We start from the raw sequence: 19718 nt of genomic DNA, 5'->3' as shown, positions 1-19718 counted from the left end.
TTATTTAACTGAATTCTCCTTTTATGTAGTGCAGCCGGATATGTCGCTAGGATACGTTGCAACATCTGGACGATCAATCAACGTGTGATCAATCCAGAACATGCCTTCCATACAAGTTCTGAACACCTACCAAGAACAGTCGAACATTAGAGATGCAAAGGCATTGTAAAACGAGCCACATGTAGGCTACACTTGACAGACTAGCGCCACCCGATATCACGTCTCAGGAATGGGGGTGCGGCCACGCGATCACAATGGGCTGCTGTATTTAATGGTTCCCGTGAACCTTGTGAAAGTCCCCGCTGCTTCCGCTGGCATGTTGGGACACGGTAAAGCGCCACAACGCACTGACGACAGACCCGGCAGCTCTGATGTTCATTCAGCTGGAAGCCATCAATGTTGAGCTTCAGAAAGGGCTTGATGCTCTCAGTGCTAAAAAAAAGAGAAAGCTTCTGGTGGTATGGATGAGATCAGAGAATGATCAAATGCCTTATATATTACGAACGTCACATTGGGACTCGCCGCGACCCGATGTGTCTTCCCATGGGACCAATGTGAAGGCCAATGTTGTCTGCTGCTACAGGAGTACACTCCTCTGTTCTGTAGGGTTCCCCTCCAGGAGGCTCATTAAAAGTGCATGTTGCTGCTTGAGGAACAGGCAACCGAGATCAAGCTAGTTATTTTGGCGTCATGGCCTTACACTCATGCCTAATGGATGTTAAGAGAGTTAAGAAGAGGTCAATAATTGATTAAGTATTCATTCACGCTTCAATTGCGTACGGAATGTTGGTTCAAATCTGTCTATGTTTACGTGTCTTTCTAATCTGAAAGGAGAAAAATAAATGATGTTGTGAAATCCTCGGGATTGAAAATTACACCCAGTCTCTGTGCCAAAGTAACAGGAGCTGCGCTTGGCCTGTGCTTTGACATTCGTGCAAACGGAGCAGTTTTCTTTCTGTTTTGTGGTATTGGACAGCCATTTGTGTGGCAATGGGGAAACCAAGCTATCAGGAGATGGAGGTAAGAGCGCAGGGCCCGAAGCACACCTATTCTGAACTGGTGTGCTCGATCAACACAAAGCACGTGGCCACGTGTCAGAGCGAACACGTGCTACAGGATGTTCTTGCTCTTGAATAATGCCGAGCGTGGTGAGGACACTTGGATCTGACCATCACAAGGGAAGTTAGCTGGCACACAGAGAATTCCCATGATGCCCGGCGGACTCCTATAGCATTCTGGAGTGCACACTGTATAGGGCCGGCCCAGTGGCAGCTGCATTGCTTACACATGGCCACACAGCTGGACATCCATCACAAGTTCCAGGTCCTAGCATTGTCATATCTTATTTAGAGCCAGCACCGCGAGAGCAGCGTACCTACAGTGGGAAGGATCCACACATTATAGCTCATTTTATAAACTTAGTTAGTTCAAAACATCAAACAAAATTAAACACAAGATAGAAATGACACAACGTGTTAGAGCCTGGGTCAAGGCAATCAAATCCTTTACGGGAATAGATAAAAAGGCTATCCTCGCTGTTCGCCCCAGAGGAGGTCAAATCGTTGCTACTATCTTTACCATGTTTTGATTTTAATCTCAGTTGATTCTCTCATGTCACTTTAACGTTAGACTCCGCCGCACGTGGCCCAATTGCACATTACATGACGGCAGGGACCGAAAGTCTCAGAGTCTCTCTTTTCCCTCCCCCCCTGTCTCTCTCTTTTCTCTCTCTCACACAGCCAATAGTATGAACGTCCGGCCAGAGCCGTCCATCTAATAGAGGTCTGGTGGGCGGGAGGAGCGGAGCGGCAGAGCAGGCTGGGCTCCATGGGTCCAGACCAACTGGTCCAGCACCCAAATCCTCTCAGGCACGGGTCCGTCTCAGAGACGGCTATAGAAGACCACCGAGCAGACCGAGAGTCAGAGCCCAAGGCGGACAGATGGACAGGGCAGACAGACTGGCCTGGCACTTGTTTATAGATCAACCTAAAAGGTTCAAAGTAGCCATGACAGACGGCCGCAACCCAGAAGGGAGTCATAGTCGCTGTACTAAGCAGAAAAACACAGATCCCTTCATGTGGTGGAATATGATTATATTAGGATTATGATTCATATTTATCGGGATTATGTCTGCGATTTTTAGCCAACAGACTCGCTTCATTGGAGCTATTTCAGGCTCGCTCAACCAACGCATGTCAAAGAGTCTAGTCTGTATGATGGATGTTAAAGACAGACACCATGTCCAATATTTATATTTAGCCTTATAAAATACATTAGGGCATTCTGTTCCACTTCTCCCCACTCTCTCACTCTCTGCCTGTCTGTCTTTCGGTCTGTGTGACCGTCTGTCTGTGTAGCCTGAGGGTATGCAGTTCCTTTCATTTTATGGGTGTTGGCATTTAGATCCATTCAGGTCATCACACACAAACATACTACCCCCCCTCCACAGACACAGTCACGAACAACCCCAGGGCATGCTGTAAACATATGGGGACGCTCCTGCTCTGCACATGGGGTGTGAAAGCACTCTGGTGCTCTGCGTGACATGCGAGGGTCATGCAGGGTTATAACTGGGGTCCTCTGTGGGAGCCTGGGTGCAGGGCAGTATAATGCACGCAGGATCCACTTGTCGCCGTCATTCATGGTTATGTCCGATTATCATCAGTACACGAGACACGTGACGTGTAAACAAAGCAAGGCTTATATTGCTAGTTTTCAGCTGCCACACAGGAAGCATGGTGACAGCCTAGGACATGCACAACAGCCCGTGATGAAATAAATGGACGTGGAACAGTGTTCATATCGCCCAGGGTGATGCTACACACCCACGGTGCATCCTCCACACCAGCGTCACACATTAGCACTAACACGGGGGTGAGGACGGGGACTGAATCACTGGCGCGCCGGTCCACTGAGACGCGACTCTCTGTGGGGGAACATATGGTGACAGTGTGTGGGAACACACAGACTTACCATGTGGTAGTTGACAATTTCTTGGAGGCTCTCCCCGCACTTTTCCAGGCACTCCTTCAATGAAAATAACACAACACAAAAGGATTCAGCGCATTGTATCAAAGGGCTCCCTAATGAGATCATAGCTAGTTACAGACTGTAAAGTTGAAACAGAGTTGAATCTGCAATTATAATATGGAGCTCTAGCGCCTAGCTATACTGTATACATTTAAATACACTTCATTGCACACACATACACGAGCATGCACGCGCACACACATTCTAAAATCAAATTTTGAGGGGGAGACTGGATCTAGGAGTATTATTGCAGATCAGACCACGTTTTTACAATGGAAAGACAAATAGAAACGCCACTTTAACAAGAAAGTCAGAACTAGACATGAAGCTGCAGCCAAGAAGCCTTTTAATAGCACTAGTAACGGTATGCTCAATGGCAGCGGCATTGCGTCTGCTTCTGCTGGACAGCTCAGAGACTCTGGAGCCTGTGACTGAAGCAACCCTCTAAAAAGTGGGTTTTTGGGCTTCATCAGATCACCGCTGGTTAGTCCTTTTATATCGCCACCCCAACCCTCCACCCACACACTCTCCCGAACACACACAAATACAGGTAATATTTACATCATGGATAATTCTGTGTAGAAATCCTTAGATCAAATCACAAAGTTTAGAAGAGAAAAACCATGAGGCCCCAAGGGAGGTATGACATCATGGGTCTGCGGAGGACACCCCTACCGAGATCATCTCGTCCTTCTTGCACTGCTGGGACAGGTCCCGGATCCCGTTGACGAAGAGCTTGTTGGCGTTGACGTAGGCCTTGCCCGCCTCTATCATCCCGCTGCATAGCTTCACCAGCTGGGAAGGACGAGACGGACGACAGGTGTCATTAGGGTGCGATCATCTATGCATAGCTACCATACCATTGTGGTCACCTTGACAACGCTCTCCTAACATCAGATACAGCAGAACAGTGTGGGGGAGGGGATGGGGTGGAAATAGGTCGGTGGAGAAACAGAGTGAGACTTTTTGGAAACTTTATCGGTGGGATCTTCTTCATGGGACTGATCTTGAGCTGTTTGGGCCGCAGTGTCTCGTTTTGGCATTACACACATCAGCCGCAGCACACAAGAGTTGTACTTCCAGAGTAGGAAAAAAACATTTCAAACAATTCTCCACATTGAGGCTCAACACATGGTTAAAGAAAACACTGTGGGTCGGAGCAGTTGCATGTTGTCTAACTAAAGCTGCGATTAGCACTTTCCGATCGTGCCGTTTTCATATGCAGTGGCTGGGGTTCATTATCCAATGTGGCCAGTCATATATCAGCCTGACACACAAGCTTACGCTACAGATGCTTACTCTACACATGCTAACGCTACACATGCTACATGGTAGCCTCCAGTGGTAAATACAAACCAGAGGCTAGGGATTTGCTGTGGTCGTCTGTTGTGACAGAGTCATGTCTGAGATGGGTTTGGTCTCATACATCTATCATATCATATTAGTCTTTTCTTTGTTGCTGTGTGTGTCACTAAACATATACAAATATTCGCTGTCTAGATAAAATCTGCCGGATAGTTTCTACACGGTCATGTACTTTTCAAAATGAGTATGTAAGCGCTTGTTTTTTTAATAACGTTTGTTTTGTTGTCATTTTATCTGCCATAAAGCCATTTTCAGGATTGTTTTGCCTGTGTTTGTAGCTGCTGGGGCTGAGAGCAAAGGAATAATGTGCGCATGGACATTTGCAGAAGTATGCATTACCAATCCCATTTAATGGATTTCAAACCAGCGTTAATTCCATTAAGGAATATGATTTAATACGTTAACTCAAACTTTACTAAATTAACCACATCTATAAACAGTCATATTGCACTACATTCCAGGTTTACAGTTACTCCAACTTGTGTGTCCCAATACGACAGTGAAAAAATATTGAGTACATATGTAAGACGATAAATAATACTATTGAAGTATTTCACCCCAGCCTGCGCAGGGAGAACGACATAGGATTAGATCACTCTCTCTCTTTCCCCAGCAGGAGCCCTGGAGTAGCAGTGAATGAGCTTTTATTCCCACCTGTTGTTTCTTACAGTAAAAAAGGCGGGAATAAAAGAGCAGATCAGAGTTTGACAGTTGGAGTCACACTACTTTACTGCCCATCTGTGTCTCCAACAGTAGGACACTGTGTTCGACTGACTGTTGAGCCAGGATTAACAGAGTGAAAGAGTTGACAGGGCTTTTTTGTAACTACTTAGCCCACAGCTTAGCTAATAGCATATTCTGAGCATCAACATTAAACCGACCATTATGAAACTAATGTAAAATGTTGGAATTTATTATTTTGTGCCTACAAACAAATGAACAGCCAACTAAATATACATTATATACTGTCTGATTAACATGTTCTTTTTGGACTGGGACGCAGTGGTCCACATCAAATCATTGGAGGGAAGATACAAACGCATCGTCGACTAAATAAGTTCCAAATGTCCTCCCGCTAATATAATCCAATTTACAAACCCTGAAATTGGATTAGGTTCCCTGCTGCAGAGCACATTAACCAGCCTCTAAACAACGTCCACCACCAACGTGTTGTGCAAAGAACATGATGTACTTCTTCTTCCATCGGACTGTGTGACCGTGTCCCATAAATGGACCCTACGTGCGACCGGTCAGAGCGAGCTGAGTGGAGTAGTACAGCGGTGATGGTGCTGAAGGACCGATCCCGGCTCTCATGGACAGGATTGTAACCCAAGGTCAGAGACCAGATGGAACTTGTGACATGAGTAATACAGGAAACGCATCTGGCTGCCTGCTGAGGCAGAAACAGGATGGAATAGAAGACATCCTCGCACAGTTAATTTTCACCGTGTCACTGATTCCCATCTTACCGTTGCAGCACATTGTGGCAAGGTACTACACAATGTCCAGCTCCTCTTTAGGGAGGCCAGCCGAGAGCACAGAATGGCAATGCATTTGAACAGCTATGCTAGGGCTCATCGTGGATGACTTGTGATGTGACTCAATGGAAATAATGAGTCTATTTGAAGTAGTCCTGGATCAATTGGCAAATTTTGGCAATTCATTTTTTTACAATGATTTTGGGGGTATTCTAAATTGAATCTCCCTGAACAAAGTGTAAATCTAAAAGCCATATTAGTGTATCTATTTCAGTACATTGTATAGCTACAGCATGGATTTGGTAGCCATGCGGTGTCAGTACAAGTCTAATTTCTTCTCACCCTGGTCTTGTAATGAAAATTGTAACAACAACAGGTTGATGATATTATTCATGTAGATGGAAAAACAGGGACTTGGTGATCGGACCATATTGGAAAACGAAATGTTATGGACACATATTTAGTTAAATCCCTTACCTTGTCAAGTTTAGCTTCGATCTCAACCACCTCAGACTCCACCTCATCGATATTTGCCCTGTAAAACATAAACAAAACGACAACCATTATTAAGAGTACCAGCAAAATGAACACAATCAATCCAAACTCAATCCCAAATGGCACAATTTATCAATGATCCCGTTGAGAAATTATTGGTTCCCTACTGGGACCCGTCAAAAACGGGCTCCGGTTCCCACATCTTCAGAAACCCTGATGACAGTTCAATACATTATAAAAGGACATTTTGAGAAAGAGGAGCCTCAGACCCTTGACAAGTTGTCGTGGCAGCCACAGCGGGCCAGGATCCGGCTGTGCTGCTCAGCAACCGTTTAAGCGGGCCAAGACGCCATCCCAGAAGCCCTTTCAGCTCAGGCAAAACCCAGTGACAGATGAGCTCTTCCTCTCACGAGGGGGTTGGTGTGCACAGCTGGCCCCCTCAGCCCACCACAAGCACCACTAATACAAACACTCGCACCAATACCAGCGACACCACACCCAAAAGCATGTGGAGCCTGCATTGCAAGTGATTTACGTGCAGGGGGGAGACCACTAGACTGATGTCTCCCAGTCAAGAAAACAGTTCAACAACACTTAAACAGCAGCTGCAGCTGTAGGGCGGGCTCCCCCGCTGCTGGGGTTGGTGTCAGAGGGAGTGGGAGGATTATGTATGGCTCTGTAGCCAGTTGAACCGGTCTCTCACCCTCAGTCACCCCGTTACTGAGCAGTGATGTACCGTGTATCCCTGTAGGCCATGTTCCTACGTTCACTACCCGCTGCACTCTTGATCTGTCTGGATTCATTTAAGAGTTGTTCTGTGGATTATTCTAGCCCTACTGTATGAGGAATTGCTTTTTAAGACAATAACCATATAGGGTTGGTTCTTTTCCTCATTGATTAATCAATGGATAATTTTTTCGATGAGACAATGAATCATTTAGTCATGTAGTAAGTGTCAGTAACGGCAGAGTCGCAAGAAACCCCAGCGAAAAAGAATGTCCTAAAATTGTTAGTGACAATGAAATGTGTGGAAATCTAGACCCAAATTGAATTCAGTCAAAATGTAATATTAGGAACTGTATTAGCCAGCTGGAATGGAAAGTACACACAAGAGAAGGAGACCTTTACACATAATAAGACAAAGTAAGAAGTTATTTTTTTCGTATACTTCTATCTCCACAGTTCCTTATGCATTCAGACCATACATTGTGTTGATTTGTCCAGTTACCCACCCGATTTACACTGCATGTTATAGCAGTAATAGTATCTAAACAACAGCACAGTGTTGTAGGCTTCAGCAGAGCTTTATAAATATATATATCTCCCTCTCATTCTCTCTCTGCCTCCAACTCCCTCTGCCTCACTCTGTAACTCTCTTTCTGGTGCTCCCACGTTTGGACATGTTCATCATGAGGAGAGTGGGACATGGAGTGCACGATTTTGAATATCTGTGGCATATCAGCAATGATATCTCTCTCTCTCTCTCTCTCTCTCTCTCTCTCTCTCTCTCTCTCTCTCTCTCTCTCTCTCTCTCTCTCTCTCTCTCTCTCTCTCTCTCTCTCTCTCTCTCTCTCTCTCTCTCTCTCTCTCTCTCTCTCTCTCTCTCTCTCTCTCTCTCTCTCTCTCTCTCTCTCTCTCTCTCTCAGGATTAGCTGCTCGGCTGGGCAGAAGCATACCCAGGGGTAGAAGGATGGCACGTGCCTCTCCACCCCCACAGCCCCAATGTTTGTACTGTACTGTGTGTGTGTGTGTGTGTGTGTGTGTGTGTGTGTGTGTGTGTGCGTGCGTGCGTGCGTGCGTGCGTGCGTGCTTGCGTGCGTGCGTGCGTGCGTGCGTGCGTGCGTGCGTGCCCGTCCGTCCGTCCGTCCGTCCGTCCGTCCGTCTGTCCGTCTGTCTGTGTGTGTGTGTATGACTATGCATAGTGTGGGTGTGTGTGGAAGAGAGGAAGTGTCCATCTAAGCCGACTGAAAGCATACATAATTGAAATAATCAATACCATCTCACTCCTCAATGAGACTGTTATTGTAACCCCGGCTGGGCCCAGACCTCGTGCAGCCCGCCACACCCAGGGATAATCCTGCAGCACGCCGACGCATAATATTTTCATTGCTGATGTCATTTTTGAGTGATAACATTAGGGCCTTAATGGGGTCCTGCTTTTTTAGGGCGGTGGAAAGGCGGATTCTTCTCTCCTATGAGGCAATAGGAGGCCCTTCTCCTAGCTGATGAAATCGTTCACTCTTTTGGATGAAGGCTGTGTTCAAATCAAAGGCATTTACTTTTCACTCTCATTTCCACACAAACCACTCGGTGGAGAGGGGGGGAACCAGGCCGTAGGTTAAACGTGTGCTTCTCTCCCAACTACCAAGTCCAACTACCAAGTTATGGAGGAAAACTCTATCTAGCAGTTCACCTCCCAGATGTGTATGGTGGGCTGGGCATGGATGCTGGCTTGGAGGACAGCTGCTCCCGTCGGGCCCGTTGGGCCCCGGGCCCTAACCCCCCCTCACTGCCCCTCTCACTCCACATGCCTCCCTTAATGGATGCACAAAGCACCCAGGGTATGTAGCCATGGCAACCATCCCCAAAGTGGGCCGCATAGATCCTGGGTGCGGTTGTAAACTTAGCCCTCGCCCGCCTTACTCGTTGCAGAGGCTAGCTAGAGGAGGTTATGACTCATGGTCGTGGTGTGGTGGTGATGGCCAGAAGGGTTCATCAAAAGCTTTTTATAGATCTTGGTAGAAAACGTATTGATTCGCCGGTACCAAAATACATTCTGAGTGGTGTTTGAAATACATGTCGTTACTTAGCCCTGCAAATACTGAAAAAACAAAAAAAACACAGCAAGGAAATCCATTCTTTGAATTGATCATCACGATCAAAGTCAACTACATTTGCCAAGTAGATTAAAAATCTAAAATGAATTTGGACTGCAATAGTGGAACTGTTTACACGACACGGACCGCTGAAGTAGAGAAAGAGAATAAAGGCAATAATAAACAGTGAGATTGTGCTGAGCTGGCTGGACGCTGGCTGTTCCTGGCCTGCTGGCGTGCTGACTGAGCTTTCAAAGTGGAAGGAATGGAGTTTTTTTACAAGGCCAACGTCCCTAGGAGCAATGTGCAGAACATCTCTGTTTCTCCTTATTTTAGAGACACTTTACATTCTTTACCAGAATCACATTTCTTGTTTGAATGTAGACTTGAGAGACTTCAACAAGGCAATTTGCCTCCATGGAAAGAGTAGTTTGAGTACAAGTCTGAAAGGCTTTTACTCCTTAAATTGAGTTCTGAGTGGTCTAAAAAGGAGGAGGATTTAGGATTTCCTTCATAGCCTATATATCAGTAACTGACACTAGGTTTGACCATCCCCATCTTGAGGCTGGTACACTACATTGTAAGCCTGCCTAAACACCATCGCCTCTCTCTGGACTGGATGGCTTCATAGGATAAAGAAGTGTAGAAGCCTTGCCAGATGGTGTTCAACAGTCCTACCCAACAGACCCCCTCAACAGACAGCCATGGCTTCATAACCCCAGAACTGCAGGGCTCACCAACTGAACCTCCTCAGCAGGGAGAAAACCCACGGAGGAGACGCAGCAGTCAGTGAGCAATAGGGTAGTGGCGGTGGTCTCATGCCAGCGTACAGACAAGACCAGCTGTACAACAGCCTGGATGCTATCTTCAAGTGATCATTGCAATCCCACTGCCTTCCAGATTACCAAGATGTTGTTCTCTCCCTCTCTCAGAGTCGCTTTGGGAGCTAAACAGAGAACGGGGCGTCAGGGGGGAACTGAAAGGGAGGTGCAGACAAGGCAGCCAAGAGGATCTCTTTGTAACAGCCCTCCTTCGTGTCTGGAGAGGGGACAGTGTTTATCTGAATATTGATTGTTTTTGTGCCCCAGTTGACGCCGGATTGGGATGGCGGGAGGGTGGAATCCGGAACATTTCTCCCCTTGGGGGTCCACTGGCGGTGACATGCCCTGCTGGGGTTATTCTTATCCATGTCGTATCTCCTCCCCCATACTCTCTTGGGTGGCACACCCCTAGCCGGACTTATAGTGGGTCAGGCAGGTGCCCTAAGCTATGCAATGCCAAGCACTCGCCAAACCAACTCAGCCGACCCTGTTTTCAGAGTACAAAACACGCACGTCATTAACACAACATCTTAACCCCCAACACAATGACAACAGGCCAACAGCAGAAAAATCAATGTAAAGAATGACCATCCATTCCATTCACAAGCATACAGGTGTAGACAAGTCCAAAGACCTTCTTTATTCGAGGATTGTGCTGTCAATCAGCTAATTAGTTTGTCATTCCATTAACTGAAGAATTGGATTTCCCTGGAGATGTAATTTACTGTAACATGATACTAAAAGGGGGCACATGAAGTTCAGGAACCTTGAAAATACGCTTCACTGAACCCTGGTCTATTGTTTCTTAGACGTAGGCTTTTAATTCCACGTGAAAGCTTAGATGAGGGCTCCTCATGTAGGGCCCTATGAAATCCGCGATAACGAAAACGCGGACGGAATCACGGAATTGGACAATAAAAACGGAATCAACTGATCTTTTTTTTTTTTATTAAGCAGGAAAGTATTAAAAGTAACAAAGTTACAATTTAAAACGGGCATGTCTCAGTAGAATAACTGATTTCCAGCAGGTTCCTGTTCTTTAGCACATATAACATGCAACAGGGACAAGGCACATCAGACGTAACATTTACAATATGCAGCGGAATGCAGCGGAATTCGCCATTATTTTGGTGAAATTCAGTTTCGAGGGAAAAGGGAAACAACACAGGTGACATTAACGTCACTGAATGTTTAGCAGTCACTCGCACAACAATGTTGAAAAAAAATCCCCGGTCCACCACGCAAACAATAGGTCCCGCTCCTAACAAGAAGCCGAAGAAGAAGTTGAAGCGCCCGTAATTCGGTTCTAACCCCAAATTCAGAGCCGAACAATATCCAAAACACTTCTATCCCTCAGGTGTTTTGTAGAATGTGTCAACATACTATCGATTTGGAAACGGAAAGATACGTGAGATGACCACTTGAAGTCCAAAATCCATATGAAAAACAATTAACGCCGTAACTCCCCTTCAAACAACAATTTGAGTTTATAAAAAAAGAGTTTATAAGCACTTTAATATTTATGTCATGTTTTTATTTGAAGCACTAAAAACAGTGCAATGTTGTGATGTTTTAATAAATGTAGTCTTCTATCTGATTAAATTGTATTCGTTCGCACTTATTTGACACTCGTTCTGATGATTTTAAGTGTAAAAACGGTATTAATGAAAATTGAAACGGAAAAAACGGAATTTGGAAAAAAATAAAACGGAATTTGGAAAAAAATAAAACGGATTTCATGTGGCCCTACTCATGCTTAACTGGGGCTGCTTTCTGTTCTCCAAGAGCCTGGGCAGCCCCATATAAATATCGCCTCCATTACCGCAGCATGCTAGAGAGAGAGTGCGCCCTGTCAGTGAATTAACCTCAGACCCTCCTCAACACACGCATCTGCACTAATGGCTTCCACGGAGCTGACGGGCCCACTGCCGCCATAATTACTCATTTATGCTTCGATTACTGCTGCAGCTGAAGGGTCTGAGGCGGTGCGCCGGCGGCAGAGGATGAGATCAGGTTGCACTTCCTTCGTGTTAAGAGTGCCCTAAGAGCACCAATACACTCGCCGCAAGACATACATGTCAGTTGTGTCATACACGGAGCAAAGAGCTCAAAAAGAGTTTGCTCTTCAAAACATGGCCCCCATCTTGCTACCTCCTGATATCCCATTGTGCCAGACACTAGCATGCACTGCCAAACAGCTGAGTGAACAATTCCCCACCCTGTTTCCAAGGCGATAGACTCCATTAGCAGAGGGACCACTCTCCAGGCCCACCCACTCAGTCGATAGATTCAACACGGAAATCCAAAGGACCACCAACACTCTAACCATTTTATTGACGGGGGCACTGGAAGTCTTGTTCCAGCTGATACTTGATGTCTGGTGTGGATCGGCTGTCAGCCAGCCAAAGGTATGCAAAACCACGGAGGTCTCGATCTTTCACAGATGGAAAAAACATAGTTTTTATTGTATTTGTATAAAGTATTGGCCAAATCTTCCAAATAAAATCCCAAAAGTGGAACTCATACTGAACTTATATTTTAGAAAATAAAAGTATGTTAGATATTTCTAAAGGGCTAAGAGTAACTGTAGTAACTGTAAATATGTAAATATGTTAAATCAGTGTTAAAATTTGTCGAAAATAATTGCCCGTGTTACTTGTTGTTGGCATCGGTACGTGACAAATATAAATCAATATATTTTGAATTGGGTAGAATTGAATGACATTGAATAGGTCTACAAACAACAAACCTTTTATACGACGTTCATTCATCCTCAAAACAACATTGAGCATGTGGCCAACAATACACCAGGCCCTCTGCCAGAGCACACACTGCCCTGGGGCTGCTGAGCCAGGCTCTGACGGGAGTCACAGTGACAACACCGCCTTACAGATACCCTGATCCAGTCTGTCCTGATGGCAAACCCAGAAACTAGGTCTGGAAGACAGCACACACACGCCTATTACTCCTGCTCGTCACCACACATAGTAAATCTATTTGGATAAATAAATATTCAAGTTTGTGAACACTCAAAGATCAGAGACTGTTCAAAACATAATTAATTAAAGAACGATACAAACTGATTTGAGGACATATTGGGAACACATTGGATTTAAGTTCTGATTCATGCCTTTCAAGTGGCTCCACGGACCTGATTGAATGTAACAACAGACAAAAGTCTGGAACAAATCTCAAACGAACAGGGTGTGCAGTGGAAAGATGAATGGAGCCAGCAAGTCAGTTAAGCTTTAGAGCTAAAGAGAGACAAGTTCTGCTTGTGCTGTAGGACAACAATGGAGAAATCTAAAATCTTTGACATGGACTCAGGGTGTAAATGAAGATATCTTTCTATGTGGATAAAGGTAAAGTAATTATGAATAGTCTTATATATTGTATAGTAGAGTAATACCTGATGGTGTCAGGAATAGTACCCGAACTTGGTTAATTTCAGGTTAAAGGTATCAATAACAAGAGACTGTGTTTTAGATTATAAATGTCTTTCAGAAGTGTTAAATGTAGCATTATGCTTGGCCTTCTGACGTCTAGCACAGATGTGTTTGCCCGACCTATTCCCATGGACTGATTTTAGGGTGTCATCTGTTGACTCAGTCTGGGAAACCTGCAAGGCTGAGAGCGGATTTGATTGTATAGTCCATGATGAAACTCTCCTGAGTTACCACAGAGATGGGATTTTAAAAACTCATCTGCATGCACTGAACAGACAGACATACGGATTGGTACGAATGGAGGGAGAGAATGATTGGCTGAAAGAGTGATAGTCTTATCTTGACTGAACACAGCCCTTTCCAAAACACTGTACAACCTAGACACATTCATTTATTTATTCATCTACCTTCTTCTATTTATGAAGGCAAGCCTGCCAGCGGGTTAAGTGTTTCACCCAAACAACTGACTCCATGTGGGCCTAACTTTTCCCTCTATGCTTCCTGCACCAGCCCATCCACTGGCCCAAAACAGCTGCTAATGCAACCTCTGTCAGCCAGGTGCACTCTGCGGTCATCCCCTGTCTGCCACAGACCACCTAAGATAAGCCTACATCACCAGCGAAAGAACTCCCATGATAACATCCCGGGCAAACATCTTAAGAGAGGAGCACCGGCAGCTCAAGACTTAAGTACTTTAACCGTTGTTGGAAAAATTGACAAACTCCATTAGGTCAAACAAAGTAGAAGGCACGGCTCTATAAAATATGCATTTTGTGGTGTCGAACATTTTGAATGAAATGGTCTCTTTAGACCTTGAAACATCTTATTTGAATTGATTTTAGACATTATTTTATATAGTTTATTTCAATGTTATGACGGGTCTAATTTATGTGTCGTTATTGGAAAGAATATAAAATGAATATCCTTGTTGGAATTTAAATGTTTATTGCAAAGTTTAAACTTGACCTGACCATCGTTCTTTGAATACGAGGACATTTCTCCAAAATTCTCACAGTGTGGTTTTAATTGTCCTGCTAGCTAGACCTTGGAAAAACATGTGCAGATAGTTTGCGAGGGGAGTTAGTTCTGGAGCTGTCTAATAACGACAACCCACCCTGAGCACACAGGCGGACAGGCCAGGCCACATGACGAACCACGAAGCCAGGCCATCTCCACGCAGAGGTCAACCCTGCCTGCTTCAATATAACCACAGCTTTAACTCTCAATGTGCTTATCGTAAGAGTCCACCAGAGACACATTCTCCAGCAGCGAAGTGTTCAAATCCAACAAAAACACTATTTCACAGCCCAAGAGAACAATTTAGATTCCATCGCCTCGGCTGCTTGGTTATATGTTCTAGATAGTGTCCTGGAATAGCCTATGCTTTTCTCTTTCACATCAACTGGTCCATTCAAAACATATTTTCTGCATGACTTCTAATGCCACACATTTCCCTTACTCTAATTGTGACCCAAGGGGCAGTGGTCCAGGAAGTAGGCAGTAACTACGCACATATTATTGTACACGAACACACACAAGCACACAAACACACACACACACACACACACACACACAAGCGTCTGTCACAACCTGAATCCTGACCCTTTAACAACCCCCGGACGGGGCCTTAACCCCCTATGCCCGGAGTCCTGCTCCTCTCCAGTCATCACACGGAAGGCTTTGGCTGTGCAGAGGTACTGGGAGGCTGAGAACTGCACCACAGCCAGCCAAGAGAAACACTCTCCCCCACACAGTCTCGCATTTCCCAAGGTTCTCTGCAACCGGTGAACAACGTGTCAGGATAGAGAGGGAAGGACAAAGAATGAGAGAGCATGTGTGAATGTGTGAGACAGGGACAGACACAGAGAAAAAGCGAGAGAGTGAGCAAGAGCGAGAGCGAGAGCAAGAGCGAGAGCGAGAGCGAGAGAGAGAGAGAGAGAGAGAGAGAGAGAGAGACCGGCTCTTAAACAGCAACGGATGAGATTTTTCCGATTTCTTCGCTGGATTTAAATCAATGCATACAGATAATGCCAGGAAAAGAAAGCTGCCATTATTATTGAGCATTAAAACCATGAACACATCATCGTGTTTTAGATTCAAGCAAATTAACATCATGTTCAGGTATAGAAACTAACAGAATGAATAATCATGATTTCTTAATATCTTAATCTAAAATCCCTATTTTCTGTACCACATCTTGATATAAATAACGCCAGTTGATCTTAATTTAGATTACATTCAAACAAAGAGAGGAAGACAAACCATCCTGAACAATGGTCCCTTGTGGTTTCCAATGTAAACAATGAACTCAATCCAGAATGCATCTACACCGAAATCTTTGTCATTACATAACTGGAAACAACAACAACAACTGAACCCCCACTCTCCTTCTTCTTGTTGAAAGCATATTATTTTGTCTTTTGTAGACATCATCAACTTAAGGGCAGATTTGAAAACAATTTCACAAAGCACTGTGTAAGAATTTACACACGAGACATACCAAAAAACACAACTTCTGCTCTTGTTTATGGCGGTGGACAAAACTAGATGGCCTGTTGCCCTTCCTTTGTTAACGTCTGTGTGAGCATCTTAACGAAGAATCTCAGACTGTTTGGGTACTGTGATAACAGGTCCATTATTGTGGGCCTCCCAGAGGGGATGTGGTTGTTAGCGAGGGGCCGTCACTCAGGGCCAGAGGACTAAACAGTGGGAGTGGTGGGGCCAAGGGCCAAGGCTTATCCTGGAATCTGCCTGGGATTTCTAGCCGTGTGGCTGGAGTGGTGTGTCTCTGCTAAGCCTCCAGCTATAGGCCCTGGACAGGGCAAGAGCAGGGGGCGGTAGGTGATGCATTATGTGTGATGACGGTGTGGGCGGGGTTGGACAAAGGAATCAGGCAGTGTTGACCTGCAGCACCTCTAATGGGCCCCTGTCTCGCCTATCGTGAGAAAACGTAATGATTGGAAAATAACCTGCCCTGCTGGCTTTCACTTTGCCCAATTCTGAGTGTGAAAATGAATCGAGAAATAGAGTGAACTTTCTCTACAGCTTATGGTGCCGCCTTACCGGGGGAGTCGCAGCAGTGTAAACACAGATGTAAGCTCATAACATTTAGGAGCCCTGCTGAACTGGCATAACTAAATGGAATAGAACTGTAATTAATATGATGAGACCTGTGTTCAACCTGCCACTGCATGGCTTTGCAAAGGGCCAATAGGATACGTTTTTTATCGTGTGTTGAGGAGGATTGTATGTGTATTCCTTGGGACCAGGCACTTGCAGACGGCACAATGTAGGGACCAGTGGCTATCATCTCCCTTACAGATTCTGCTGCTGCCAGATGAGTTCAAAGAATAAATTGAGGGCTTCTAATCTGTCAGAAACTAGATATAACATATTAGCGACACACAACCCCATGACAAAACAAGACTCGATTTGAGCCCTGGAAATGAGTCTACAGTTACTGCTACTTTGCAGTCAGTGCTGCAGTCAATTAAAACGATGTGGATGATGCAGGCCAAAGGTAGTATATAGTTCAAAGAACCATCAAGGCAAGGTAGATGAGCAGGGGTGAGCGAAGCGGTTAACAAGAAGTTGTGTCGGCGCTTCTTAAAATTCTGTTTACAGTTGATGCTCTCTGTCAGCCATGTGCGTCGCCTCTCCCTGACCCCTGTCACTGTCAGGGTTCTTAAACCAGAGGTTCAAACGGAATGCAGCCCAGTAATCAACGGGAGTGCTGCCAGCCAGCACAATGTTGCCTTGAGTGGTGACTGGTGAGATAACTAAAGTCATGCTGAGGAACCCAGCAGAAACCAATATTATCATCATCATTAGGAAGCAAGCCGTTTCCTGTTTTTAAGGGATTTAAAGGATATCCCATAAAACTGGAGATTACTACTGGAAAATATCCCTTGATCGCGGATCAAAAGGTGATCACCTTATACCTAAGGTTACATCCATCTCTGTCCTGAACTGTAGGCTACATTGTCAAATTTCCTTCCCAGGGCCAGTGGAAGGGAAGCCATAAAAATATAGTGGAACCGTGAGAGCTGGAAAGAGAGAAAATAAAGGAAATAGAACAGAGCAAGAAAACATAGCTTTCAATCGAAAAATAATAAAAAAGGAAAAGAACATAAAGGTTCATGAACCTTTAGATATTACACAAGATATAGTCAGAAACAAATGTCAATCATTAAAGTTTGGTTTATAAAGCAAAACGTATCATATAAATATAAAATTACTTGTCAAGCCTCAGCATTGTACGCAAGTTGAGTGCCAGTAAACCCCAAATTGTTTTGTTTTTGTTTTAATTGTTAGTATGTCTTCTTTTAGCTTCAACATATTCATATTTCCCATTAGGTGGTAGTGAATTAGTGACATGTTGTTAAAACAATGTATCTAAACATTATAATTGTCCAGTATTTTTTCTAGAATAAAGACATGTCTATCCTTTGTTTTTAACTGTCACAGCTAAATAGTTTGTTTACGTTCAACTCGGCTCCGAATTCAAGTCCTGCTGTGTGTCGGGGAGTATGCTACTGCCTCGGATGTGTGGCTGTGTGGATGTTTGGAGCTAAATCAGAGAAGCAGTTAACCTTGTTGGTTGCATCCGTGAGTGAGTGGTAAGCTTAAACACCAGTACAAAGCCATGGCGTGTGGCGCACACATAAAACATTTCTCATTATAACAAGTATACTTGACTACACCACTAGCCATCACCATGGATAGCGGTTAAAGGGGGTTCACTTCATTTGAACACCAATGAAGAGACAGGTTTAGTGTTCAAGGTAAAACCAAAGTATTAATTACTGGTTAATTTGGAGGGAGGCCCAAAGATTTGCTGCAACAATGCCTTTTGACAGATGGGTATCAGCCTCATGCATTATTAATGACTTGCTTTAGTCTTCTAGTCGATTAGTGATTCTGGGAGCGATGCAATTAAGCAATTAACCCCAGTGGGATATGGTCCTTCAGATGGAGGGTGGAGCTTGGCTTAAACCAGACTGGCCAGAAGAGGAAGTGTAACAAGGATTAACTGTGCAGCACAGCAACCTTTTGTATCGGCCGATCAACCCTATTTTGACAGCAAACCTCTGAATGTCCTCATAAGAATGTCAATATAAGTGAAGCCATTCAGCCAAATCACATTGCTTGTCTGTTTCCTGTTATAATGTTATTATGTTTTTCTTTTAACTTTGGTAGCTTGTTTATGGACATTTATCATGAATGACTGTGAAATAATCCAAGGAGAAAGAAAATGCCCCAAATCTAAGCAACATAAGACACATTTGCGATGCTAAGGGGTCTGTCGTAAATGCAAGGGTAGGACTTTTTTGATCAGGGACGGGGTTAAAGAGTTTGCCGTTGTAGAGGAGTAGACGAGAGATTGAAAGAAAAAAACAAGGACACAGTATAAAAAGTCTTGGCTGGAGGAGCCGGTTTATATTAGTACAGGGTGGTCCAGCATTACTCCGACACGCAAGCATGTCAATGTAGATATTTGGGGGTGACAGAGAGGAGCTTCTGGACCTCATAGGGCCCTGAGCCGTGGGAATGAGCCAACATGACAAGGTTTTATTGTCTGGAGAAATACAATGAGGCTCCACAGACTCGGGGCCACTACAAGCTCTTTTTTTTCCCCGTCTTATGGATCACATCCGGCTGAATCAGTGACTGGGTAAGGAGAAGACCTAATGGGCCCGCCAGCCAGTCCTCCCCTCGAACACTGACATTTGGGTGAGACATGTGAATGCCGCCAGTGAAAGTCCCTCTTCTCTAAACAGCCACAATGTTCAACAGTGGTTGTGGGGCTGAGCTGGGAGTTTTTCCCCGGCATTTTTGTGGGCTAAACATGCAGCTTGGCTTGCAATAGAAAGACATACCAGACGCGTGAAGCATTCTGCTCTTTCCTGTCTGAGAACCGGGGAGATGGTCCGTGCGTACTAGACAAGATACCACGCTAAAACAACTCAAGACAATGACCAGATGGATGGCGATGGCAGCCGTTTGCTCACAGATTTGGTTGATAAATGTGAAAAGTGATACTTTATTCCTGTTTAACTTTGTGATCCAGAAGCAGAGAAATCATTAAGTGAATTGCAACGGGACTGCAAAACATTCACTTGTGAATGTGGTCGGTTTAACCAAGTCTACTGTGTGTTTGTGTGTGGTTCCCAACTTCCCACACACATCATTCAATGAAAAGTCTCAACTTTGTGGTCTGTTCAGCCGCTGGATTAGCGGGGGGCATTGGGAGAGGGGTTGGTCCCG

At 44.8% G+C, this 19718-nt stretch overlaps 1 protein-coding gene across 2 annotated transcripts in view; it reads right to left on the bottom strand.

Annotated features, from left to right (window-relative positions):
• acap3a (ArfGAP with coiled-coil, ankyrin repeat and PH domains 3a) overlaps positions 1–19718 on the bottom strand; it is a 55332-nt gene that overhangs the window by 27933 nt on the left and 7681 nt on the right. For both annotated transcript variants that reach the window (XM_030358153.1, XM_030358144.1), the window contains exons 2-4: positions 6351–6408; positions 3706–3825; positions 2974–3027 (exon numbers count right to left, since the gene is read on the bottom strand). In XM_030358153.1, the coding sequence (XP_030214013.1) occupies positions 2974–3027; positions 3706–3825; positions 6351–6408 (232 nt within the window). The remainder of the gene's footprint in view (positions 1–2973; positions 3028–3705; positions 3826–6350; positions 6409–19718) is intronic.

This window comes from Gadus morhua, chromosome 1, assembly GCF_902167405.1.
Source record: "Gadus morhua chromosome 1, gadMor3.0, whole genome shotgun sequence".
NCBI classification, from domain to species: Eukaryota; Metazoa; Chordata; class Actinopteri; order Gadiformes; family Gadidae; genus Gadus; species Gadus morhua.
Note: the sequence above shows the minus strand (reverse complement) of the source record. Positions and strands in the feature narration are given on the sequence as shown.